This window comes from Scyliorhinus canicula, chromosome 16 (genome assembly GCF_902713615.1).
Source record: "Scyliorhinus canicula chromosome 16, sScyCan1.1, whole genome shotgun sequence".
Taxonomy (NCBI): domain Eukaryota; kingdom Metazoa; phylum Chordata; class Chondrichthyes; order Carcharhiniformes; family Scyliorhinidae; genus Scyliorhinus; species Scyliorhinus canicula.
This window is the reverse complement of record NC_052161.1, coordinates 49,851,554-49,878,360: the sequence shown is the minus strand read 5'-3', so window position 1 is coordinate 49,878,360 and position 26,807 is coordinate 49,851,554. Positions and strand designations below refer to the sequence as shown.

Here is a 26,807-nt window from a genome sequence, read left to right as displayed (position 1 = left end):
GCTTCATGTGTCATTCCTCTGAGGAGAACTGTAACCTGTGTTTCAACCCTGCAGATCCATCACTGCAAGCCACTCGCAATGTTCTAGCAGTGGGCTGTGATTGACAGTTTCCACAAACCAACTGCAGCCTTGATTCATTCATCTCCCTTCATGGATCAGTGACCCTTAAGTGGTGCAACTCCAATGTTTACAAACATTGACCACATCAAAGAGAGGTAAGCGCATTCCATGCACTAAATGCATTCCAATCACTCAAGCAAGTCATTGCAATGCACTTACCTCTCTTTGATTGGTCAATGTTTGCTCACATTTGGGTTTCACCATTTGGAGTCACTGATCCATGAAGTAGATTAATTAATCAAGGCTGCTGCTGGTTGTGGGAACTGACAATCACAACCCACTACTGAAATGTTAACTGAATGGATGGAGCTGATGGATCTGAGGGCTTGAAACACAGATCACAGCTGTTTTCATTCCAGGAATGGACATGTGAAGCCTCCAGGTAACTGTTAAAGCCATCATTTATTTCACTGTCCCCCTGTCTCAACTGTTCTCAAACTTCCAGACAGGGGTCTCCTTTGTGGGGGAGGTATGGCTCTGAGTAGGGATCCTATAGCCAGAAGGTCTCTATGAGGTGGCTCTTTGGATGGCACCTTCAGGTAGACGATCCCTTGGGCGGGGGGGGGGGGGGGGGGGGGGGGGGGTGGCGTCCCTCCTATTCATGGGGTCCCTGGAGTGGTTCTCCTATTCATGGGGTCCCTGGTGTGGTCTCCCTATTCAGCAGGTCCCTATGGGGATCTATGTAGTTAGGGTGTCTCTGTGGGTGGTTCTGTTAGGGAGTCGGAGAGGGGGTCCCTTTAGTTAGGGGGGTCTCTATGGGTGGTTCCTTCAGTTAGGGAGTCCGGGGGTGTCTCCCTATTCATGGGGGTTCCTGCGGGAGTCTCCCTATTAAGAAGGGGGGTGCATGGGAGGGGGGTCTATTAGAGGAGGGTTGAACAGATACTGCATTGTCGATGGGAGTGGAGGGTGGCCCTCGGATGGACGCTGGAGGCAACTCCCCAAGGTCCACCACGCCAGAGCCATACTGGTGGAGACCACAATTGATCCACCGCCACGTGATCCCTGACCCCGGGGACCGGAGAATCACGGAGGGCTGGCGCAAATGGTGCTGGACACGCTGAATAATGCAAATGGGTCATTAAGAACCCTTAGCATGCATTTACATGCTCCCGCTGGCATGCGGTCATGGACCCCGATTCCGGCACCAGTGTGGTGTTAAAGCATCATGTTTGGAGCGGCGCCTGTCTACGCACGACACTGATCCTGATTTTGTAATTCTCTGCCGCATCGTGAACTTCGGCTGCGGCCAAGGGAGAATCCAGCCCATGGTTTCCCAAACAGAGAATTAATCCCCATAAAACTAGTCTACTCAATCTGTCGTCAAAGGGCAATCCCCTCAACACAGGAACTAGTCCAATGAACCTTTGTTGCACTCACTCTATGGCAAGTAGGCTTTTCTTTAGGTAAGAGTCCAAAACTGTACCTGTGACCTTACCAATGCTCTGTATATTTGTCATAAGATTTTATTGCTTATGTACTCCAAGCTCTTTGCAACAAAAACCTTTTGATTGTTTGCTGCACCTATAATTTATACACTCATATTTCTCCATTATGTTCTTATATCGCTCATCTGCACAATTTTGAGGGGGTTTATCAAGTGAGATATAAACCTAACTTGGGAATGACCATATACTCTGTGAGGTACCATTATCAGCATTTTGCATACATTTTTGGGTGGCAATTATTTTCTACCAGATTGCAATATCTGATATGCCAACATCAAAAAAATGCTTAGGTTCCTGGTCTGCGATACTTCTCTGCCATGGGGATGTTTCTTAGTGGAATCAGCACAAATCTCCAAACAGTACATTGAGCCAACCAGTCAGGCACCATCCGCCCTCAATGTGGCACGTGGCTGACTTTGCAGAATATCATTGGACTTATCAGCCATCTGAAAATCCATTGGACCAGAGTGGGTCATTCCTGATCCCAAGGGATTGCCTGAGAGAAGAGTGCAGCAATTAATTCAGAACTTGCCCATAATGGTGATATCATGTCATGTGTGCTCTGCCGGAAGGCAGGTCCTCAGCTAATTGTTTGCTGATACTTCATCCTGAACCATTTTCTTGGCAACCTTTGCACTGATCTGTTGTCGATAAATCTCAGCGGCAGGGTAAAGGTGCAGGTCCAAACTTTACCTCAGCCTGCACGGGAATCGAGCTTGTTGGCATTATTTTGAACCGCATGCTAGCTGTCTTGCCAACTGAAGTAATATTGGTGATATGAATTTCACAAATTGTAAGAGTGCCTTCTTTGCACTTGAAGGAACCTTTAACATAGAGTAAAAACTCTGCTCAACTGATGTCTCATTTCCAAGAGAAAATGTCTGTCTCTTTTTCAATATAGGTATGCACAAAAGACTGCTCAGATGTTCCCTGGTTAACTTAAATGTGAGGTGCAGAGTGTGATAATCTTCCCTTCTTTGGGATAAGTCATCCCTGTTCTGGATGTGTGCAGCCATGACAGCCTGTTCTGCTCAGTGGAGGTGGTGCAGATAGATCACCCCTGACATTTATATCTGTTGTGAGATGCCTCTTTCAGGTGCGGATCCTGTATAATGATGTAGATCAAATGACTAAGGCACACTATATTTCCATTAGTTGCCCTCTATGAATTCCTCTTGCTCATGTAAACCATGTCCAGTGTTCTGAACTTGGAAAGAAGTACTTAATCTCACTACTTTATCTGTGAAGATTAAATGCCTGCTGCAATAAAAGCTAGTCAACTCATTAATAGATACAACTATTTTCCGCCACATTGTCCCTGAGCTGCTGAAATGCTCGACTAATTAGGGGCTGAACAGGGCCAAATAAAAACAAAATAAATGATAACATAAATTGAAAATGCCTTCCGCATATCAACTTAAGCAGATCAAGTTGTAGGAATTCCCACTTGTCAATGTTAGGTGGATCAAATGCAGATTTCAGGCAAAACTCAATGTGGTCTGATTTTAATTGTTATCCCATTTAACCTTTTGTTATCCCATTTAACCATTGTCCTTTAACCTGAGCAATGTTTTCAAATCAAACATAATCTGATGAAGGAATTCTCTTTCATTGGCTATAAAATTGTCAAATCAACAAACAGGCATTCAATAACCATTTCAAAGAAACATAATCCTCTTAGCAGTCCATAAAATTGTGAATCAAACAGAGCTCTGTTAACAGCTGTGTAAACATTCCCCACAGAGCTGAATATGTTCGTGAGGTTTGCAGCTCAGCCAAGCATTCATAAGGGGATTGCAATGCACAATGATATCAACTTAGTCTCTAAAGCCGAATATTTTAAAAACCTTTGAAGCAGGTTGAACAGAGGGCCAACCCTAAATCAAAGAAGAAAATCAACTCATGAGTTGGAGGCAGCAGTTCTGATCCCGACCCCCTCCGACCTCCAATTATGAAAATGCCTTCGGTGGGTTGGCAGGCAGGAGGTGGAATTGCAAGTTCAAGAAATGGTCCAATTCCTGCTTCAACGATGAAAATCTGGATAGTAATGTTTAAATATATATTTGTTTTAGAAAATGCACATTATATCGCCAGTGACGACTCAAAAAAAATTGAGTGGAGTTTCTGTGGTGGATTTATGGATCAATAAAGCCGAAGTCTTACTACAGCTTGGATTTTACCAGCCTGCCAGAATTTTGTTATCAGAGGCTCACATAGCTGCAAAGGTTAGTTTACTGTTCTGTCATGGATGATTGAACAATGCTGTTAACAATATCTGGATGAAAGTAAAGGTCATTAAATAAATTGCTGTTTAAAATACAAATTACCATCAAAGTAATTAAATCCTTTGTTTATTCCTTATCCATCAAGTAAGGGATCCACAACTTTAAACCTGGAACTATTAAAAGTTTGTAAGACATTGCAACAAATTCACTACAGAAACTCTTCTAGAAGGCAACAAAAATTTACATTTCTTTAGTAGATGGTGACTGGAATTCCCCCTTTGAAAATTAAGTGTCCCCCCCGGGACTAAATAGCATCAAGTTTGCATTCCCGTTGGGGGCGCTATTCGGGAAGCGAGTCAGGACATGGAAATGGATCAGCACTCTACCCATGTGAATTCAGAAAAATTCCCATTCTCGCAGGGGTCTGGTTCGCTGGGGCCGGAATTAACACTGGTGAGCCTGACAAACTAGAGCTGCTTGTCAGTACTTTACTCTCCATACACTCTCATTCCAGCCAAGAAGATGAGTCCACGAGGACCTGCCCACCCCTGATTCTTGGAGAGTAAGCTAGGGGAAATGGGTTACGTTGTGGAGGAGAGGAGGGACACCCTCTTTCCCAGGGTGGGCAATGACTGAAGCCACCAGTCATCACAGGGTCTGGGAGGAGGTGGCATAGGTGGTCAATGCTGCCAGCCTGATCGGAGGACTGGAACCCAGTGCAGAAAAAAGAGGAATTACCTCCTCAAGGCAACTCGGGTGAGTCCCCACCTGTGCCCCTGGCATCACCCCCGTTCCTTACTCCCCACATTAACCCCCACACCCCTACAGTCCAACCACACCCCACCTGTCTGCATCTCCGTTACATTCCCCCTCCACCAAACCCCAATACGTTAATTGTCCTCTTTGGTCAGATGCCTTGCACACACATGGCACCAGCTACAGATACCCTGTAAAACCTGCATACATGCATTACACCATGTCTTTTCCGTGTCCCCGAGGACAAGGCTGCCCATAACAGAAAACTGGAGGCGTCACCCTGAACTGCGCACGCAGACCCCCGCGGAGCAGAGGGTAATGGAGCTAGTGGGCGAGACTGAGGAAAGGGCAATGTCTGAAACAGAGGTCAGCATGTGGCAACCAAATGAGAGCCCAATGCAAAGCTGATACCCTTGTAGCGAGTGAGTCACCCCTCTCCTACAGACCACCCCATCCTAAGATCTCACTATCTATCTTTTCTTTTGACTTGCAAGATCACCAGCAGACAAGGCAGGGCCATCCACAATCGCTGGTCCCCAGCCACATCCCCAACACACCCTGGAACGCCAGTCCTGGGAAGACACCGATTTTGGGTCACTGCTGTCGCCTGAATCTTCCACCATCGCAGAGATTATCACCTCGGTGGGATATTTTAGAGAAGAGGCTCTTGGGTCATCTTCTGATACCATTTCACACATGCGACAGCACATCAGGTGGAAGCAGGGACTCTGAGGGAGCGGACAGTCAGAGGGCTGCGCGATCCCAGGGAACAGCTGCAGTCCGAACAGGTGTTTCACTTCTGGAAAGTATGATACCATCACTGGTAGAGATGCAGACACAGAGTCAAGATTTACAGGAGTGGGTGTCAGCAACTTCCCAGCACCTGCAGGTGCAACTGGAGGAGTCCAACCGCTTTCTCACGCAGGAGATGGTGCTGACAATATGTGCTTCCCACATTCTTTTTTGATCGTATGACACCCGCAGTGGAAGGCCTGGGGCAAGACGTCAGAGACATGGCTCAAGACGTCCAAGGCTTGGGCACACTGTGTGATCGATGGCTGAGGTGCAGAACAGGCAGAGATGTGCCGGGCTCACATGGACATTGCTGTGGCTCCAGAGCTCCAGTTACAAAGGGCCATGGGTGAGGGCACCAAGAGTATTGGTTGGGCACTGATTGACCTCGGCCTGTCACAGAGGGACATTGCACAGTACCAGAGGGACATAACCAAGGCAGTGACGGACATATCTCACTCGCTAAGGGAGACGTGTCCCAGTCTCAGTGCATCATGATTGAGGTCATCAAGACCATGGCTCAGATGAGGGCGGGCCTCCAGATCTAGCAGTGTCAGGTGATGGCGGAGCCTCTGGAGCTCACTCTAGCCTCACCTGCGTCCTATGGAGTAGCCCGGCAGCCATCGAGCACCCTGAGGGAGGAGGAGGTGAAGGGGAACATTGCCGGTGCCTCCAGCAGAAGTGTTGGAACACCTCAGTGCTTCTGAATAACCCCCCCCCCCCCCTTCCTCCCCTGACACTGGCACATCTGATGGCAGCACGCAGAACAGGGTGGCACGTTGTCACCAGTGACACTTGCAAGTCAGCCGGGCATATCCAGGTCCAGGCCCTCCACAGGACGGCCGCCAAAGGCATCACAGAACAGAGGGCAAGACATGCAGCAACAAACCTCAACTAATGCGCTATCTGGAGTTACACCTAGAAGAAGCAGTAGGCAACGTAAAATTAGAAAGTTAGAGAATATTTAAGTTGGCATGGATGTCGCACATAAGTGACTGTTAGGGCCCAATATAAAGTCACCATTAAACACATTAAGAGATGAGGGACAGTGAAGGCGCAGTGAAGGGAGGAGGGATAGTGAAGATGGAGAGAAGGGTTTAGGGACGGAAGGCAGAGTGAAGGGATGAGGGACAGTGAAAGCGGAGTGAAGGGCTGAGGGACAGGGAATTTGCAGTGAAGGGATGAAGGTCAGGAAAGGTTTGAGCAGTTATGGGGAAGGGGATTCCCAAGTGGGGGGTGGTAAATGTAGAGGTGGACAGGGTTGCAGAGCTGCCAGTGGCTAGGCCTCCTAGTTGGCAAATCAGGAGTTGATAAGGTTGTCGCACGTACGATGGCCCTGAAGCATACGTTAGAAGCCCTGCCAGCATGGGCTTCATGCCCGGCACTTCCTGGACATCCTCCACATCCTCCTCATCAGATGAGGCTTGGAGTTCTTCCCCCTCCTTCAGCATGTCACCGCTCTGTTTTGCAAAGTGATGAAGGACGCAGCCGCGATATTGGAGAGTCCCACCAGAGCAGGCCAGGCATCGGAAGCGCACCTTGAGGATGCTGACGCATCACTCAGTGACACTCCAGTTTGCTGCATGGGCGTCATTAGAACAGGTCTCTATGTTGGTATTTGGCCTCCAACAGGTGCCATTAGTCACGACCTCAGCAGATATCCGTTGTTTCCCAAGAACCAGCCCCTCACGTGAGGGTGCGTCTGAAAAGTGCCGAGAATCTCAGAGTGTGCCACGTTGTCTGAGTATCAAGTGTAGATGTGCATGATGGGCAGCTGGTGGTTACACACCAGCAACATAATCAGGGAATGGAACCACTTCCTATTGATGACGGGCACGCCCTTATAAACCGGTGCTTGTAAGGTGACATGCGCGCCACCGATCACACCCTGCCCCTGGGTATGCCAGCGATCACAACGAATCTTGTTGCCCAGGCATCGTCGTGGGCCTGGTCCTGACTGAAGGTTATATAGTTCACTGCCTGCGAGCAGAGGACATCCGTCACATTCTGGATGCACCTCTCTCTGTGTGGACGTTTGCGCGATCCACTCAGTTCCCTGCCCAAGCCCTGGAAAGACCCAGAAGCATAAAAGGTCAGGGCGACTATCACCTTGATGGCCACCAGGAGGGGGTGTCCTCCTCCATACCCCCTCCCAACTAAATTGAAAGTGCGCTGAATCTCTTAACCTGAATTGAAATACCCAAACTTATATTTCGTTGGTATATTCGGCTGGATTCTCCAGTTCCCCAACTGCGTGTTTTTTAAAATAAATTTTTTGTACCCAATTCATTTTTTTCCAATTAAGCGTGTTCAATCCACCTACAGTAGAACAGTAGAACAGTACAGCACAGAACAGGCCCTTCAGCCCTCGATGTTGTGCCGAGCAATGATCACCCTACTTAAACCCACGTAACCCGTATACCCGGTAAACCAACAATCCCCCCATTAACCTTACACTACGGGCAATTTATCATGGCCAATCCACCTAACCCGCACATCTTTGGACTGTGGGAGGAAACCGGAGCACCCGGAGGAAACCCACGCACAAACGGGGAGGACGTGCAGACTCCACACAGACAGTGACCCAGCCGGGAATCGAACCTGGGACCACTGGAGCTGTGAAGCATTGATGCTAACCACCATGCTACCGTGAGGCCCCACGGTACCTTGCACATCTTTTGGGTTGTGAGGGCGAAACCCACGCAAACACAGGAAGAATGTGCAAATTCCGCATGGACAGTGACCTAGAGTCGGGATCGAACCTCGGCGCAGTGAGGCATGTTGCTATCTATACTTGCTTGAAATATGGCCGTCAATAAGGTTGCCTTTCTTAATATGGATATGAATATGATCTGCTCTCAGAGTCGCCAGGTATCAAATGATATCGCCACAAGGTTCAACCTGGTACCTGGCTTAGGTGAGAGGAACAGTGGCCTTTGTTCGAATCTGGATCGGCTGGATCTGTAGAAGTAACTGCGGTTCAGTTAGGATCATCCATCTGGTAGAGAGCTTTGAACTTGAACTTGCTTCTGGTGCTGGAGATGGACGTTGCTGGAGTGCCAGGTCCAGAAGAGATCGAACACATGGCAGTATCTCTCTTTATCCTTGGGGAGTTTTGCGCTCATTTGGGAAAAAGAGCGCAAAACTCTTTTAGGTTTGACCCAATTAATTGGGCAGTTCTCGATCACTACCTTCGATCTGAGCCAATAAAGGGGCAGGTGCCTTGATGGTTGGGCGTGTCCTAAGCGGTCATTGACCCTGCTATTTACGCTTCCTGAGTACAGGGAGTGGCGCCGAAATCTCTGGGCTTGTATCGGTTACCTGAGTACCAATCCTTTGTCTTACGGAGATGGCCCATTAAATGCTAATTGGTTGGGGGTTTCGATGTTGTCTGGATTCTCTGCTCACAAATATACACTCAGGCTCCGTGCCCGCCTGAATCTTACATTATCCATATTTCCCGTTCGGCTTTGCGAACATCCATATTTCTTGTTGTAAGTGGTCATCCCAAATGGTTACAGGCAGCAGGGCTAACCCACTCTGCCACCGTGCTGCCCCCAACTGTGTGTTTCTCAGTGACGTGCCATTTTCTGGCGGTGGTATTTTCTGTTCCTGCCGCTTGTCAATGGAATTTTCCATGCCGCGGGGAAACCCATGGACAAGGGTGTGCTGCCAGTGGTAGCCGAGAATCCCAATGGCTGGAGAATTCCGGTTTCTGTATTCTTAAATTTTCACTCGCTTTCTCATTTTAACATCTTAGGTTTAACTGTCAACATTCCTGGAGAGACCATTCAAAAGTTGTCTCATTTTTTCAATTAGGAATTTGAGAACAAAGAAGCTATGGGAAAGGTCTTGTATCTTCTGGCTGTTCTAGCTAATTATGAAAAGAACTACGGTCAGGCTAAACTGCTCTTGAAAGAGGCTCAAGGTATTGGAGGAAATGAGTACTTTTGGTATGATACGATTATTTGTATGGTATGCGCAATTCAAGGAGAAAACCGTGATGATTCAAATGAGCAGGTGAGAAAATAATGTCAGTGACTTCCCGCAGGTAACAAACTTCTCGGAAAAAGAGATAATAAAATAAACCAATTCAAAAAAAGAAAGACAGGAAATGCTGGATCAGCTCAGCAGGTCTGGTAGCATCTGTGGAGAAAGAGACATCGCTAATGTTTTGAATCCATACGACTCTTCCACAAAACAGTTCTCTCTCCATGTATGCTGTCACATCTTTTGAGTTAATGCAGCATTTTCTGTCTTTTTATTTCAGGTTTCCAGCATCCACAGTATTTTTTTATCAAAAAAGTAAGACTTGTGTTTAGAAAGTGTATTTTCATTACCACCACAAAGTACTTCACAGCCACTGTAGTCACTGTTGAAATTTAACAAACATTGCAATAAATTTGTGCACAACAAGCTTCCACAGAGGGCGAGGTGATAATAACTAAAGAATCTGTTTCTGTGACGATTATTGAGTGATAAATATTGCTCCAAGTGGCAACTGCACTGCAGTTCTTTAAAATAGCATCATGTGATCTTTATTCATTTGGGAGGGTAAATTTGGCAGCACTGTAACATCACGTCTGAAAGTTAGCGGGCCGTAGTATGGCAACTAGGGGATTTCCACAGTAACGTAATTGCAGTGTTAATGTAAGCCTACTTGTGACACTAATAAAGGTTAATATTCTTATTAAATATCCGTTTAATTCATCCATAATTTACTTCCCCAGATTCAATTTCTGCAGCACCAATATTTACATAGAAGAACATAGAACATAGAACAGTACAGCACAGAACAGGCCCTTCGGCCCTCAATGTTGTGCCGAGCCATGATCACCCTACTCAACCCCACGTATCCACCCTACAACCCCCCCCCCCCCCTTAACCTTACTTTTAATAGGACACTATGGACAATTTAGCATGGCCAATCCACCTAACCCGCACATCTTTGGACTGTGGGAGGAAACCGGAGCACCCGGAGGAAACCCACGCACACAGGGGGAGGACGTGCAGACTCCACACAGACAGTGACCCAGCCGGGAATCGAACCTGGGACCCTGGAGCTGTGAAGCATTTATGCTAACCACCATGCTACCCTGCTGCCCCTCAATTTGTTAATTCTTGTCTTTTTTAGCTATCTATAGAAGCTCTTACTATATCTGCCTTTATATTTCTCACGAGCTTCCTCTCATACTCTAATTTTCTCTCTTTATTAGCCTTGTAGTTATTCTTTGTTGTTTTTCGTACTCTGTCCAATCTTCTTTTTTTTTAAATAATTTTTATTGAAAATTTTTGAATTTATACAACAACATCAAACCATACTAAAATATCAACGATAACAGTAATGACAACAATCATGAACCTTTGCCCCTCCTCAATGAACGACCCAACATATTAATAACAACTTAAGTTAGCAGACTGTTAAGTTACATATATGCCCCCCCCACCCCCGGGTTGCTGCTACGATTGACCAAGATACCTATCTTTGAGCCAGGAAGTCCAGAAAAGGCTGCCACCGTTTATAGAACCCTTGTACTGATCCTCTCAGGGCAAATTTGACCCTTTCCAACTTTATAAATCCCGCCATGTCATTGACCCAGGTCTCCACACTTGGGGGCCTCGCATCCCTCTGTCCAATCTTCTGACCTTACACCCATATATGTATTTTCTTTGTGTTTGGCATGTACATGGATGGTGAGTCCTCCCCTTGGAATTTTTCTTTCTTTTTGGAATGCATCAATTCTATGCATTCTAAAATTTCCCAATAAAGATTTGCCACTGCACCTCTGATGATCTATCCCTGAACCTACATTACCAGTTCATTTTCACGAGCTCTGTGTTCTTATTGTCACAATTGCCCTTATCTGATTTAAAATATTAGTCTTAGACCAACTCTTGTCTCTCCTCAATCATATTCTGATCATTACCAAGAATGCCTTCACTATGATGTCCTTAACTAATCCGATCTCATTATCAATACCAGGTCTCGTAAAGCCTGCTCTCTAGTTTGTGTCAGAATGTACTGGTTGGCCAGCAACTCTTGGCAAATGTGAATTTCTCAGGGTCCTTGTTTCTGGGGGAAGGTCTGCTGCTTGTCGACCAAGTGCCTAAAGGCACAAGATGTGGCGGGCCTTACTGAAAAGAGGTGACACGGTGTCTTTCCAGCTCTTTAGCCTCATCACCTCCATAGCATGATGCCCAACATTTCAGGTTGAAGATATTCCATTGGAGCTTAGAAAAACATTGTAATATACTTTTGGCTTCCTTACTTTCCTTGGAGTTAGGGCACTTGAACCACTGCAAAAGATCTATGAATGTATAAACGTTTACACTTTAATTCAGAGATTCATCTTATCTTTTACAAATTGTGGATTATACATTAGAACTTCCATGGAGTGGCAATCATCCACTGACTGTCACTCCGCTCCTTTTTACTTACCCAGGTCTGGAGCTGCACACTTCTCACCCGATCTTCTGGCCAGGTCTGGTGAGAATGTGCAGGGCAACAGGTCTGGAGTCTTTTCGCACTATTAATACTTACATAGCGGCAAAAAGTAGATTTGTAACAATTGTAATATTATTTATAATACTTTAAAAAACCAAAATCTGAAATTTGTTCTTTGTATCTGAACAACATAATGCAAACTATTTTTAGTGCCAGAAGTAACAAAATAGCGAAAGAGTACAAAATGATGACATCAATTAAACACCCTTAAATAGGCATCCACCATCTTATTCTAATACGAAAGGAAAAATCCTGTGGTAACTGTAAATCTGAACTACGAACAGAAAGTACTGGAAATCATCAGCAGGTTATGCAGCATCTGTGGAGAAAGAATGTTGCTTTCTCCGCTGAAGCTGTGATGTTCCTCAGCTTTCTGTCCCTGAGCATTCTCGGTTTATTTATTTTTTTAATAAACATTTTATTGAGGTATTTCTTTGGCATTGTAACAGGAGTAAGATAAACAATGTACATAAAAAAATTAACATAGTGCAAATACCACCTCCCTCTCCCACAGGTCCCACCATTACTTAATCCCCTAATCTACACTAGCCTAACCCCCCCCCCCCTTCTGCTAACGGTTAATTCTCTGCGAAGAAGTCAATTGGTTGCCACCTCCGGGCGAACCCTAACAGTGACCCTCGGGGCTGGTTTAGCTCACTGGGCTAAATCGCTGGCTTTTAAAGCAGACCAAGCAAGCCAGCAGCACGGTTCGATTCCCGTACCAGCCTTCCCAGACAGGCGCCGGAATGTGGCGACTAGGGGCTTTTCACAGTAACTTCATTGAAGCCTACTCGTGACAATAAGCGATTTTCATTTCATTTCATGGCGAACTTAATTTTCTCCAGGCAGAGGAAGCCAGCCATGTCTGGTAGCCAGGTCTCTGATTTTGGGGGCTTCGTGTCCCTCCATACTAGTAATATCCGACTTTGGGTTACCAGGGAAGCAAAGGTCAGAACATCTGCCTCTTTCTCCTCCTAGATTCCCAGATCGTGCGACACCCCGGAAATCGCCACCTCTGGACTCAATGCCACCCTTGTATTTAATACCTTGGATATGACGTCGGCAAAACCCTGCCAAAATCCCCTCAGCTATGGACATGCCCAGAACATGTGGACATGGTTCGCTGGTGTTCTCCACCCCCCCTGCAAATTTTTCACACCTGTCCTCCACTCCAAAGAATCTGCTCATCCGGGCCACTGTCATGTGAGCTCGGTGCACGATGTTAAATTGGATCAGGCTGAGCCTGGCACATGTTGCGGTCGCTTTGACCCTACACAACGCGTCCGCCCCGAGGGTCTCCTCTCTCCCCCCCAGCTCCTCCTCCCACTTTTGCTTCAGCTCCTCGGTCTGCATCTCCTCTGATCCCATAAGCTCCTTATATGTGTCCGAAACACTCCCCTTTCCTATCCATCCTCTAGAAACCACCCTATCCTGAATCCCCCTTAGCAGGAGTCCCCCGTCCTCTCAATCCACGCTCTACGCCAAATTCAGAACCCCCTGACTATCCTCCCCGGGGCAAACCGGTGATTATCGCACATTGGGGACCAGATCGATGCCCCCTCTGCTCCCACATGTCTCCTCTACTGCCCCCAGACTCTCAGGGCCACCACTGGACTGGTGGAGTACCACGCCGGCGGGAACGGCAGAGGCACCGTTACCAACGCCCCCAGACTTGTGCCCTTACAAGAAGCCGCCTCCATACGCACCCATGCTGACCGCCCCCCCCCCCTCACCAGCCACCTCCTCACAATGGCTATATTAGCCGCCCAGCAATAATTGCTGAAATTCAGCAGCGCCAGGCCACTCCCCCCCCCCCCCCCCCCCCCCCCCCCCACCGATTCCGCTCGAGCTTGGCCTCTTCACTTGTGGGGACTTGCCCCCCCCCCCCCCCACACACAAAGCCCGCAATAACTTTATTGACCCGCTTAAAAATGGACCGCTGGATGGAGATGGGGAGACATTGGAAAACGAATAAGAATCTCGAGAGGACCGTCGTTTTTACCGCTTGAACTCTGCCCGCTAGAGACAACGGGATGGCACCCCATCTCCGGAAATCCTTCATCTGATCCACCCACCAGGCCAAGTTCAATTTATGTAGCCTATCCCAATCCCTCGCCACTTGAATACCTAGATGCCTGAAACTGTCCCCTACCACTCTGAACGGCAGTTCCCCCAGTCGCCTCTCCTGACCCCTCGCCTGGACTACAAACATCTCGCCCTTCCCCATATTAAGCCGAATTCCCCTAACATTCCCATAATTACTTCCATCCCCTCCATCGGATCTGAAACGTGCAAAAGCAGGTCGTCTACATACGACGAGACTCTGTGCTCCAACCCCCCCCCCCCCCCCCCACCTCCAGACCAGCCCCTTCCAGCCCCTCGAGGCGTTCAGAGCATTTGCCAGCAGCTCTATAGCCAGCGCAAACAGCAGTGGGGAGAGGGAGCATCCCTGTCTCGTTCTCCCCGGTACAGTCTAAAATAGTCCGAAGTCGTCCTGTTCGTCCGTACACTTGTCACAGGAGCCTAGTACAGCAACCTGTGATGGTTTATTATTAATGATGTCACCATCTCCAACCTCAAGGGTTAGAGGGAAAATGATTATGGTGCAATTGGGCTAATTGTATAAACATAGCATTTTATTTTTTGTTCACAAGTTTCTTGATTGCATAAAAAATTGTATCATTATATTTCTAGGTTTGCAACATCTTAAAACAGGCCATTATAGAATATCAAGCAGCTTTCGAGGAGAAAGCTAATCGACTTGCAGTTTACACGTATATCATTACTTCATTGGAAGCCAGGTAAATTCTAAATAATCTTTCAGAGTTTCCGTGATTCGGGGTAGTCCCTCTGGATTGGAAAATTCGGGCAGCACGGTGGTACAGTGGTGAGCCCTACAGCCTCACGGCGCCGAGGTCCCAGGTTCGATCCCGGCTCTGGGTCACTGTCCGTGTGGAGTTTGCACATTCTACCAGTGTTTGCATGGGTTTCACACCCACAACCCAAAGATGTGCAGGGTAGGTGGATTGGCCATGCTAAATTGCCTCTTAATTAGAAAAAATAAATTGGGTATTCTAAATTTTTTTTTTAAAGAAAAAAATTGACTCAATTTTTTAAGAATGGTGAAAATGGGAAATCAGGGAATTACAGACGGGTTAGCCTATCATCTTTGGCAGGGATAATGTTGGAGTCTAAAATCAAGGATGGGGTAACTGAGCACCTTGAGAAATGTTCATCTATCAGGGAGAGCCAGCATGGATTTGTGAAGGGAAGGTCATGCCTGACTAGTCTTATTCAATTTTTTGAAGAGTGATGAAGGTAGTGGACAGGGGAATGTCTATGGATGCTATTTATATGGGTTTCCAGGAGGTATTTGATCAAGTCCCACATAAGAGACTGTTAACTAAGGTGGAAGCCCATGGAGTTGGGGACAAATTATTGACATAGTTAGGAAATTGGTTGAGAGGCAGGCGACAGAGAGTGGAGATAATGGGTAATTAGTCTAATTGGCAGTGGTGTACGGCAGGGATCTGTGTTGAAGACTCAGTTATTCACACTCTTCATTGATGACTTGGATGATGGCATAGAAAGTCATCTATCCAAATTTGTGGACAAAGCTATCCAAAGTTAGGTGGCATTGTAGACAGCCTAGATGATAGCATAAAATTGCAAGGAGATATTGACACACTAGGTGAAAGAGCAAAATTGTGGCTGATGGAATTCAATGTAAGCAATTGTGAGGCTATCTGTTTTGGACCAAAAATGGATAGAGTAGAGTACTTTCTAAATGGAAAGAGGTTAGGTACAGTGGATGCCCAAAGAGACTTGGGGATTCAATCGCAAATATCCTTAAAATACCACAAAGTGCAGAAAATAATCAAAAAGGCTAATGGAATGCTAGCCTTTCTATCTGGAGGATTGGAGTATTAAAAATACAGGGATTATGCCGCAGCTGTACAAAACCCTGGTTAGACCCCAGTTGGATTACTGCGAGCAGTTCTGGGCACCACACGTTAGGAAGGATATTTTGCCCTTGGAGGGAGGGCAACGTAGGTTTACAAAAATGATACCTGGATTACAAAAATTATACCTGAATTACAGGTTGAGGAGAGATTACTCAAATTAGACCTGTTTTTCTATATTTCAAAGGTTAAGGGGTGATCTGATCAAAGTATTTCTGATATTAACAGGGAAAGACAGGGTAGATAAAGATAAACTATTTCCACTGGTTGAACATTCTAAAACTAGGACATGGTCTAAAAATTAGCAATAAAACGTTCAGGAGAGATGTTAGGAAGTACTCTTAGCTCAAAGAGTAGAAGAGGGTTGGAACTCTCCCCCACAAACAGCAATTGAAGCTAGAACAGTTGTTAATTTTAAATCTGAGATAGATAGATTTTTGTTAAGCAAAAATATTAAGGGATATGAGCCAAAGGAAGGTATATGGAGTTAGATCACAGATCAACCATGATCTCATTGAATGGTGGGAGGGACAGGCTCAAGGGGCTGAATTGCCTACTCTTGTTCCTATGTAATGACAGAGACAGTGTTACAAATATCTTTGATTTTGTAGGTAAATGCTCTAACTATGGGCGGGATTCTCCCCTACCCGGCATGACGGGGGGTCCCGGCGTAGGGGAGTGGCGCCAACCACTCCGGGGTCGGGCCTCCCCAAAGGTGGGGAATTCTCCACCTTTGGGGGCTAGTCCCGCGCCGGAGCGGTTGGCACCAGAAGACTGTTGCAAAAAACCAGCGCCTCCCGGCAGCGGGGCTGGCCGAAAGGCTTTCGCTGGTCGGCGCAGGCCCCGGCGGTGACGTCACCACCGGCGCATGCGCGATGTGGGTTTCTCTTCCGCTTCGCCACGGAAGAGAAAGAGTGCACCCAGGGCACTGGCCCGGAGTCTGAGTGGGGGGCCCCGATCGCGGGCCTGGCCACCGTGGGGGCACCCCCCGGGGTCCGATCGCCCCCCCCCAGGACCCCGGGGGCCCGCTCGCGCCGCCACCAGAGGTGGTTCAAACCTCGGCGGCGGGAGAGGCCTCCCAGCGGCGGGACTTCGGCCCATCGCGGGCCGGAGAATCGCCGCAGGGGCCTCGCCGATCGGAGTGGCGTGATTCCCGCTGCCGCCACTTCCCGGTGGCGGAGAATCTCTGCAACGGCGGGGGCCGGATTTTCGGCGGCCCCAGGCGATTCTCCGACCCTGCTGGGGGTCGGAGAATTTCGCCCTATGTCAGAGCACAGTGCTACTGAAGACAATGTTGTGGATTGACCATTTTTAGTTGCACTGATTGTTAAAAAAAAAATTCTCAGCAATTATTCAAACCATGGAATCAAAAAATGCTGAACATTTGCAATTGGTGCTTTGATATATAATCTTCATAAATGGTCTAGGAAATCCTTCAGAATTCAGGATGTCTTGCATCCATTCTACTTTGATGGGTTCTGAGATGGTTGATCAGTCCAATTCAGACTGCCACATGTGGAGGGCCTGGTGCTTGAAGGTTCGAGCAGATGATGTGTTTGGAGGTTTGTGCATTCTCTCCAATGCCTGGACTTTGCCCCTGCGCTCTTGCGACAAAGTCTCTCAATGGTGCCGTCTCTTCTTTGTCGGTCAAACCGAGACTGCCACGGGTCGGTGAGGGAGTTTTGATCATTTCAGGGATGCTTTGAAGATGCATTTCCGCTGTCCTCCTGGGAGTCTCCTGCCATAACCGAGTTCCAAGTTGAATATAGTTAAGCACCAGTGCTAATTTTAAAATAACCCAAGCCAATTTTCCGACTTCCTTCCTGTGGAACTACATCAAACATTTGCCCAACACTATCTCTGGCAATCTCACCAGAATTTGCGATTGCATTGTATACTGATAGCTGGGAACTACCACATCAAGATTCAGAATCTTCTGATTTCAAGCAGGAGCCAGCCTCCAACAGCTTGATCTATTCTCCCAAGGCATCTGGCCTGTCATGTCCTTGATGGCCCTCTCCAAGAGCAAAATATAGAAACGTAGAAAATAGGAGCAGGAGTAGGCCATTCGGCTACTTGAGCCTGCTCCGCCATTCATTAGAATCATGGCTGATCATCCAACCGGACTGTCACGGAGTGCCCTACATAAACAGGAAGGGGTTCCACTCCCTGAACGTCGAGCTTGTGTACGACCACTGCATGAAGATCATGCACGTGTGTGCACGCTTCCCAGTGAGTGTGCATGACAACTACTTCCTGGGGCAGACGGACATCCCCGACCTCTTCGAGGACCACCCCAGGATTGCCGTTCGGCCCTTGGGGGATAAGGGATACCCACAGAGGACCTGGTTAATGATACCGACGCGGAGACCTGATATAATGAGGCCCATGAGGTCATTGAGCGGTGCATCTGACTCCTCAAAATGTGAGTCCGATGCCTCGACCGCTCTGGTGGTGCACTGCAATACACCCCCCCCCCCCCCCCCCCCCCACCACCACCACCACCACCATAGCCCCAGAGGGTCACCCACTTTGTGGTGATCTGCTGTGCCCTCCACAAATGGCGAGGTGTCGGAGATGGAGGGGGCGAACATGTGGCCACCTTCGAGGACATGCCGGACCAGGAGTTGGTGGAGGGTGAGCCCAGGGATGCCTGCAGAACCAGTCAGAGGATGGAGGACCGGCGGCAGCGACAAGGGCCTGGAATTCCAGGGAGGCCCTCATCCTTGCCCAATTTACATAGGAAGTGGCTTCGCCCATCATCTCACCCCAATCACCCCTCTCCCCTCCCTTCTCCCCAGCACTCATCCCCCAGTCACTACCCTATTCCACTCTCCCAGAGTCTGTGTGCCATCACCCCGGAATGACAGAACTGTGCCGGCCCTTTCAACGGGTCACTTGGAAGGCGGGGTGGGATGATGATAAACCGCTGAGAGCCGAGCACTTATATACAATTGTCTGACTCATACCTGCCTGTTGAGTGCTTGCTCATGCCCACCACCTGCATGTGGTGTGTCTGGGTGGAAGGTGGTGAAATCCTTGACCACCATGCCAGGAGGCTGGGGCAGAGGATTGGGGGGTTGGCCCACATTGCAGAGGCGTCATATTCCTAGGGTGCAACATTTTCTAATGTTGTACATTTGTGCCCCCAACAGCCCCAATGGTGACACCCTCCCTTTCCCACCCTTCCAAACCCTGCTCTGAAGTGACTCGGCAATGCCCACCTGAGCATTACCGGGGAGAGGTAACCCACTGTGTGGCTCGTTGGAGGTCATTGATCTTCTTGCGGCACTGGCTGCCGGTTCCCGTGGTGACGGTCCCCCAGCTGACTCCCTCTGCAAATTCGTCCCAGGTGACACTGGCTGCCCTGTGGCTGACTCTCCGAGCCCCTCAGGGAACCAGGGCATCAAGCCTGGACTCCACCGCGTCCAAATATTTGACCTCATCGGCATCCCCGAATCGTGGGGCTGGTTTCGTCAGTGACATTGATGCAAACTGTGTATGGTTTGCTCTGCGGGATCAGTTTAAGTGTTGCTCCCCCTTGTTATCATAGAACTTACAGTGCAGAAGGAGGCCATTCGGCCCATCGAGTCTGCACCGGCTCTTGGAAAGAGCATCCTACCCAAGATCAACTCCTCCACCTTATCCCCATAACCCAGAAACCCCATCCAACAGCAAGGGCAATTTTGGACACTAAGGGCAATTTATCATGGCCAATCCACCTAACCTGCACATCTTTGGACTGTGGGAGGAAACCGAAGCACCCGGAGGAAACCCACGTACACACGGGGAGGATGTGCAGACTCCACACAGACAGTGACCCAAGCCGGAATCGAACCTGGGACCCTGGAGCTGTGAAGCAATTGTGCTAACCATAAGGCTACTGTGCTGCCCTATATGTTGGTGGTGAGCTGGCGGATGCGGTCCTGGCCAATCAGACGGCAGGACCATAATTTGCGGCGTGAAGCCTGTGGAGCTTCATTAAGTGGACCAATTAATGTTTGATAACAGTGACAGCCTCGCCAGATCGAGCTTCGGGAAACTCGCAGTAGATCGTGCACGCTACCAACCATTTCCATGAAAATACACCCGTAGTCACTTTTTGGGGCCCTGGCAGTTTCTCACTGGTTTAGCCCACATTTTGAATTACTTTTCATCATGCGGCACGGTGGTACAGTGGTTAGCACTGCTGCCTACGGCGCTGAGGATTCGATCCCGGCCCCAAGTCACTGTCTGTGTGGAGTTTGCACATCCTCCCCGTGTCTGCGTGGGTTTCACCCCCACAACCCAAAAGATGTGCAAGATATGTGGACTGGCACACTAAATTGCCCCTTAATTGGAAAAAACATGATTGGGTATTCTCAATTTTTAAAAATTAAAATTTTTTTAGAAAGAATTATTTTCATCACTGGTGAGCAGAACTCTGAGATCAGGCTGCCATTTTTGAAACAGTGCCCCAATCTCAGTGATCTTGGGGTCCCCCGCAACCCCCCACACACACATGGGTATTAACCATCCCCCCACCCACCCCCCCCCCCCCCCCTCCCCCGCCAAGTGAGGGCACCCTGCTATGGGGTCCTTGGGGCCATCCGTCTTCCAGATACTCCACACCCCCTTCCAAGCCCCCCTTTCTGGGACCCCCTCAACCCTCCCCTACCCAAATCGCCCAAAGGCCTGTCCTTATCTGCCATGCATTCCCCACCCTTTGTACACCCCCCACCTCCCAACTGCGCTTTTCATGCGCACGGCCCCCTTGGGCCCTGACTCTAGACAGGGGAGGGTTTAGGGGGAGGGCCAGGGGGCACCCTGCACTATACCTGGCCACCAGGGGCCTCCATTGGCTTGGGAGAACCACCTGGCCCATGTTTGTGTAGACCAATACTGAATAGTGCCAGCTGGGGACTCCCTGGGGAGGCAGTTAGATGCCAGGAGGCTGGTAGATCATGGGTAAGTAGGCCTTAATAGGTTTAAGGCCTACTTGCACACGTGTGGCTTTGTCCCGCCCATTGTGGATGGGTTCCTGATCCCGTCACCTCGCGGGACTTGGCAGATCCCTCGAGGTGTAGGGGCTGTCGAAAAGCTCCGCTGGAGGCTTAACCCAGCATCTACCAGCCACGTCGCACTGCCAATCATAGAGTCATAGAATTTACAGTGCAGAAGGAGGCCATTTGGCTCATTGAGTCTGCACAGGCTCTTGGAAAGAGCACCCTAGCCAAGCCCACACCCCCACCCTATCCCCATAACCCAGTAACCCCACCCAACACTCAGGGCAATTTTGGACACTAAGGGCAATTTAGCATGGCCAATCCACCTAACCTGCACATCTTTGGACTGTGGGAGGAAACCGGAGCACCCGGAGGAAACCCACGCGCACACGGGGAGAATGTGCAGACTCCGCACAGACAGTGACCCAAGCCGGGAATCGAATCTGGGACCCTGGAGCTGTGAAGCAATTGTGCTAACCACTATGCTACCATGCTGCCCTTAATCGAGCATGTTGTGACCAGCAGATCTCGCCCATCACCTTGGAGTCTCGTTTGTGGCCACAGAAACACCTACCCAGTCCCCCTTACAATTGTATTCCCTGTAAATACTGCATTCACACACATTTTACTACTCTCATTTTACTGCAGCAGAACCAACAGTAGTGCAACAAATTTAGATGCTGCTGGTTTCCCTTGGGAGGCCATTCCCCTTAATAGTATCAAAAGTGATATATCTGTTCCACAGGGAATGACTACAGGAGATTCTTGCACTGCCTGTCTTGTCCTCCTGCTCTGCCTGGTCACCCATTCCCTTCCTGGCTGTGGAGTCTTAGCCTGCGATGTGACCACGTCTCTGTACGTAACTCAGCTAATCCCATTCCCCTGCTCAATAACTGTAAATGTCCTCCTTTTTCCAGTCACTAATATTTCCTTTTTCGAAACAAAATCTATTTTTTATATATTGTGTATATGTTAAAGTTGTTTTATTTTGCAGGGTGGCGTCCACTGAAGTGGAATCCATAAAAGCATTAGGTCATGCTAATTTAAAGAAAGCTGAGAACGTGCAAAAGCTGCTTTCAGTTTGTGATAAAATGGAGCAGCTTGCAAATGCTATGCTCCAATATGGGCACAGAGACGAATCAGCGGACATTATGACGGAACATGTAAATTTACTAATGTAGGTGAATTTATGTGCAATTTTATTTACTATAGCTGTTTATATACTCACAAAAGTTGAATGTATGTAGAATACAGACCAGAAAAGTAATTGTTGGTGCTCGTCTTTATTTCAGTAAGCATTTCAGAGGGTCGTATAGTTTTACAGCACAGAAAGAGTCCCTTCGGCCCATCGTGGCTGCACCGACCATCAAGCACCTATCTATTCTAATCCCATTTTCCAGCACTTGGTCCGTCGCCTTGCATGCTGTGGTGTTTTAAATGCTTCTTAAATGTTGTGAGTGTTCCCACCTCTCCCACCCTTTCAGGCAGTGGGTTCCAGATTTCCTCCACCCTCTGGGTGAAAAAGCGATTCATCAAATCTCCTCTAAATCTCTTGTCCCTCCCCTTAAATCTATGCCCCTGGTTACTGACTCCACTACTCAGGGGAAAAGTCTCTTCCTACCTACCCTATCTAAGCCCCTCATAATTTTGTACAACTTCTCTGCCTTCTTTGCTGTAAGAGAAACAACCCAACCTAACTGGTTTCTAGTTACCTCGACATTTATATGGATACGCTTCATTGTTTCAATTGAACATTGGAGAGTGGAGGTAGAAAAATGCAAACTTTAGTGTTTATTTACATTTGGGCACTTGCTTATTTTAGTTTTCTTTTCCTAAAGCATGCTCGCTAAACACAGCGATGAAGAGGAATCAAAACACCGTCTTCTGCTGGATGCATATGCACGAATAAAGAAGGTCATCTTGTTTGAAGAAGAGGCTTTCAGTGACCTGATGAGCTTGTTGCCACTTAAAGCGGTAAAAAAACAGATGTTCAATGACTGGCCTTTATTCATTTATGTTAAAATGATCTCAAGAATTTAGAAACTATCTCAACAACAATGCTTATAAAGCAGACTTTGGATTCATTTTCTGCTTTAGTAGTAAAGTCATTATTATGACTGGAACTTCATAATGTGAGGAATCTTTCATCTTTCCCTTCCCATTTTGTACTAACACAGCTGCTGCTTTTTTCAGTCAATTGTTGTGCGGGAAATCCTTGTAAATCAGGCTGCACTCTTAACGATTCAAAGGCTTTCAAATAAGACAAAATGAAATTCAAATGGTAATATATAGAAGAATAACTTATTATGGACCAGGGTTTTAGAGAACCCCAATGTGTATCATGGAATTCACCTGGCCCACAACTTTTAATAGATTTTAATAGACCCACACGGCCCACTCTACAGGTGTGTTACAGCAGAAATGGAAAAGTATTTTTAAAGCAAAACAGTGTTTATTCTATGAACTCAAGTTAACCTTTTTAAAACATATAGTTAACATCTTAACAACCATTAATTCAAAAACAACCCCCAAAGAATACAACACTAAGTAATCCTTACTTTCCTTTTAACATCCATAAAACTTTTTAAAAAACTTTTAACAGAAGCATATCAAGTTTATATTCACTACTGAGAACAGTTATAACTCTGAATTCACCAAGTGATCAAGAGATAGTCTTTACATGGCAGAGAGAACAACATTGCACATTCTGTAGCTGACTGAAACTCCAACACTGAAACAAAACCAAGAAAACACAGACACACCCAGACTTTTCTCAAAGTCAAACGAAAAGCTGACAGACAGCCCACTCCACCAACAGTCTGACAACACTGCAGTAATAAACACCCATTTCTTAAAGGTACTCTCACATGACAAGCTATTTGCTTTCAAAACTTGCTTTCAGAGCACCAGCGAGGGAAATGACACTTGCCATTATGAATGCAAGAATAGTACGCCAACTTCAAGAAAGGGGTAAATTTACATTTGATCTTGAATATACAGAAATTGCAGATCAAGTTACACCGTTCTGCTGTTAGCTTCACCAAAACCGCATTCCCCTATCTGCCTCGGATAGTAGGAGTTTTCAGAATGTTTTTAAAAAGAATTGGCAAAGTGAGTGTTGGTCCTATAGAAAGTGAGTCTGGAGATATCTTACTGATAAAGGAAAACAAGGATATGGCAGATTGATTGAACAAGTATTTTGCATCAGTCTTCACTATAAGGATACAAGCAACATCCTAGAAGCAGCTAAAAATCAGGACATGAAAGGGAGGAACTCAGGAAAATTACTGTCACCAGAGAAGAGACACTGAGTGAATTTTTGGAGCTGCAGGCAGACAAGAGCCCAGATCCTGAAGGACATCCTCCTCGGGTCTTAAAAGTAGTGGCTAGTGGATAGTTGTTGCATTGGTTTTCATTTTCTAAAACTCCCTGGGCGGAAGTCTCCGCTCCCGGGAAAAAACGGGAGGGCCGTCGTGAACTCGGCCGAGTTTCACGACGGCCTCGGAGGCCGCTCCTCGCCCCCTATTCTCCCCTCCCGGCGGGGCTAGGAGCGGCGCTCCGTAACTCTCAGCCGCCGGGCGGCGCGCCGAGAGTGACACGACGGCGGCGCCTAAGTGACATCAGCCGCGCATGCGCAGGTTGGCCGGCTCCAACCCGCGCATGCGTGGCTGACGTCACAACGGCTGACAGCTCGAACCCGCGCATGCGTGGTGGCCGTCTTTCCCCTCAGCCGCCCCGTAAGACGTGGCAGCTTGATCTTGCGGGACGGCGGAGGGGAAATAGTGCGTCCGATTGAGACGCCGGCCCGACGATCGGTGGGCACCGATCGCGGGCCTGTCCCCTCCCGAGCACAGTCATGGTGCTCACTCCACACCAGGCCCCCTACAGGCCCCAAAACGGGCATCTCACGGCGATTTCACGTCGGCAGCGACCAGGTGTGGTTGCCGCCGTCGTGAAACGGTCGCGGACGGCAGGCTGCTCAGCCCAACCGGGTCGGAGAATCGCCGGTCGCCGTGAAAAACGGCGAGCGGCGATTCTTCCGAGCGAGGGGGGTGGGAGAATCGCGGGGGGCGCCAGGGGGTCGTGAAATTAGTCGGGGGGCCCTCCCGCGATTCTCCCACCCGGCGTGGGGAGCGGAGAATCGTGTCCCCTATATTCGGGGAAGGTCCCATTGGATTTGAAAAAAGAAAATGTGATTCCAGTATTGAGGGGGAAAGAAAGTGGAAAACTACAGGCCAGTTACCTTAACATCTTTTGAAGCGAAAATGTTAGAAACTATTATTAAAGATGTATTAGATTGGAAAGTAACTAATGTAACTCCGTTATTCAAAAAGGTAGGTAGACAGAAAGCAGGAAACTATAGCCAATTAGTCCAACAGCTGTCACATGAAAAATATTAGAAGCTACTATTAAAGGCATGATAGCAGGGCATTTAGATAAGCTCATGGTAATCAGGCAGAGTCAACATGGATTTGTGAAAGGAAAATCATGTTTAACCAACTTATTGGGGGGGGGTGCTGTGGGAGTCAGGTAATGTGGAGTTGCCATGTGGTAGCGTCTACCTGTGAGTGACCACTTACCACCCCCATAACCACTGCCAACCCCTCCGCCGCCGGCCTTGCCCGAGGAAGTGCGGAGGATTCCGCAACTTCCGGTTGGCCCAACGCTGGAGTGGTTCACGCCGTTCTTGGTGCCGGCGTCGGGCCATCCCGCCAATTGCGGGAGAATCCCGCCCTATGTGTTATAATAAAAGAGATTTAGAAAATGGTTATTCTGGTCGCATGATCTCTCTCCCACTAATGATTTCAGAAGCTATTTGCTTAGCTCATGTTTGGACAGACTGGCAAGTTGTTTTATGGCTAAGGCCATTAGATTCTGTATTGTACCAGCCATTAACTTCTGAATAATTTGTTATTCATCTGGATGAGGTAGGAAAATTACATTTCCATATAGTCCTGATGGACTTTCTGTCCAGTTGATAGTCCAGCACAGTTTCACTAAATTGTTTGAAGTAGGTTTTGACACAAATGGGCGTGGAATTCTATAGGAGGATATCTGGGTATGTCTTAATTTTAATCCACATTGGAAACTTCTTAGAAACCTGTAATACCAGGTGTCAGGTGACCTTTGGCAGCCATCTTAATTCAGTGCCATTTTATGCTTTTTAAAAGTCCTTTTTAAACAGTTCAATATATGTTTGAGGAAATTAACAATTTATAACCACAGATGCAGAAGTCATATTATTGTGACACAGGCTGGAGGATATTTAGAAAATACTTTGTAGGAATGTGATTTTAAAAATATTTTGCAAAAATGCATCTCTGCTAAAATGAAGTCACACGCAGCCAAATGCTTGCTGACTTAGTAACGATTGAATTAACCTGAACATGCTTATGGACAGTCATTAAGATAAATTGTCACAGAAAATTCACACATTGGGTGAAATATTAACATCTTTAAAAGTAATCATGGACTGAGATTATTCCTGGATCCCAACCCTGCACTTGCTGGCATGGGCCCACAGGCAAGATCTACCAGGAGGCACCCTCCAAATGTTTTGCTTACGTATCGGCTGTTCAATTAACTATGGTGGGTTCTTGAGGATGCAGGTTCAATCAGAGAATCGTCAGTCTTGGAAGGACAGCCCACCAACAGAGGTGGGATCTGATACTGTAGGAGGGAGATTGCGAGGGCATCTCCAGCCTGAGGCCCCACGGCCTTTGCAGCATCCAGTGCCTTTAGCTGCTTCTTGCTATCACGTAGAATGAATCAAATTGACTGAAGACTGGTACCTATGATCCTGGGGATCTCGTGTGAATGCCCAGAATGATCATCTACTAAACCTAGCTGAAAGGTTTTACATTACCTCCTCCTAGATCTTTCTCCCATCCCCAATCTCCATCTGATACCTATAGCCTCGCTGCATAGAAAAGCATTGATGTTTGAGGATAAGCATGACAAAAAATTAACCATGCTACCAAAACAAGGAGATTGAGTTGCTTGTTTAAGCGTGATAA

At 47.6% G+C, this 26,807-nt stretch overlaps 1 protein-coding gene across 4 annotated transcripts in view; it reads left to right on the top strand.

Annotated features, from left to right (window-relative positions):
• LOC119950709 (cilia- and flagella-associated protein 46) overlaps positions 1-26,807 on the top strand; it is a 365,535-nt gene that overhangs the window by 234,089 nt on the left and 104,639 nt on the right. For 3 of the 4 annotated variants that reach the window (XM_038773375.1, XM_038773374.1, XM_038773378.1), the window contains 5 exons: positions 3,638-3,790; positions 9,158-9,358; positions 14,538-14,644; positions 21,785-21,967; positions 22,629-22,764. In XM_038773375.1, the coding sequence (XP_038629303.1) occupies positions 3,638-3,790; positions 9,158-9,358; positions 14,538-14,644; positions 21,785-21,967; positions 22,629-22,764 (780 nt within the window). The remainder of the gene's footprint in view (positions 1-3,637; positions 3,791-9,157; positions 9,359-14,537; positions 14,645-21,784; positions 21,968-22,628; positions 22,765-26,807) is intronic. The other variant, XM_038773376.1, reaches the window with a different exon arrangement.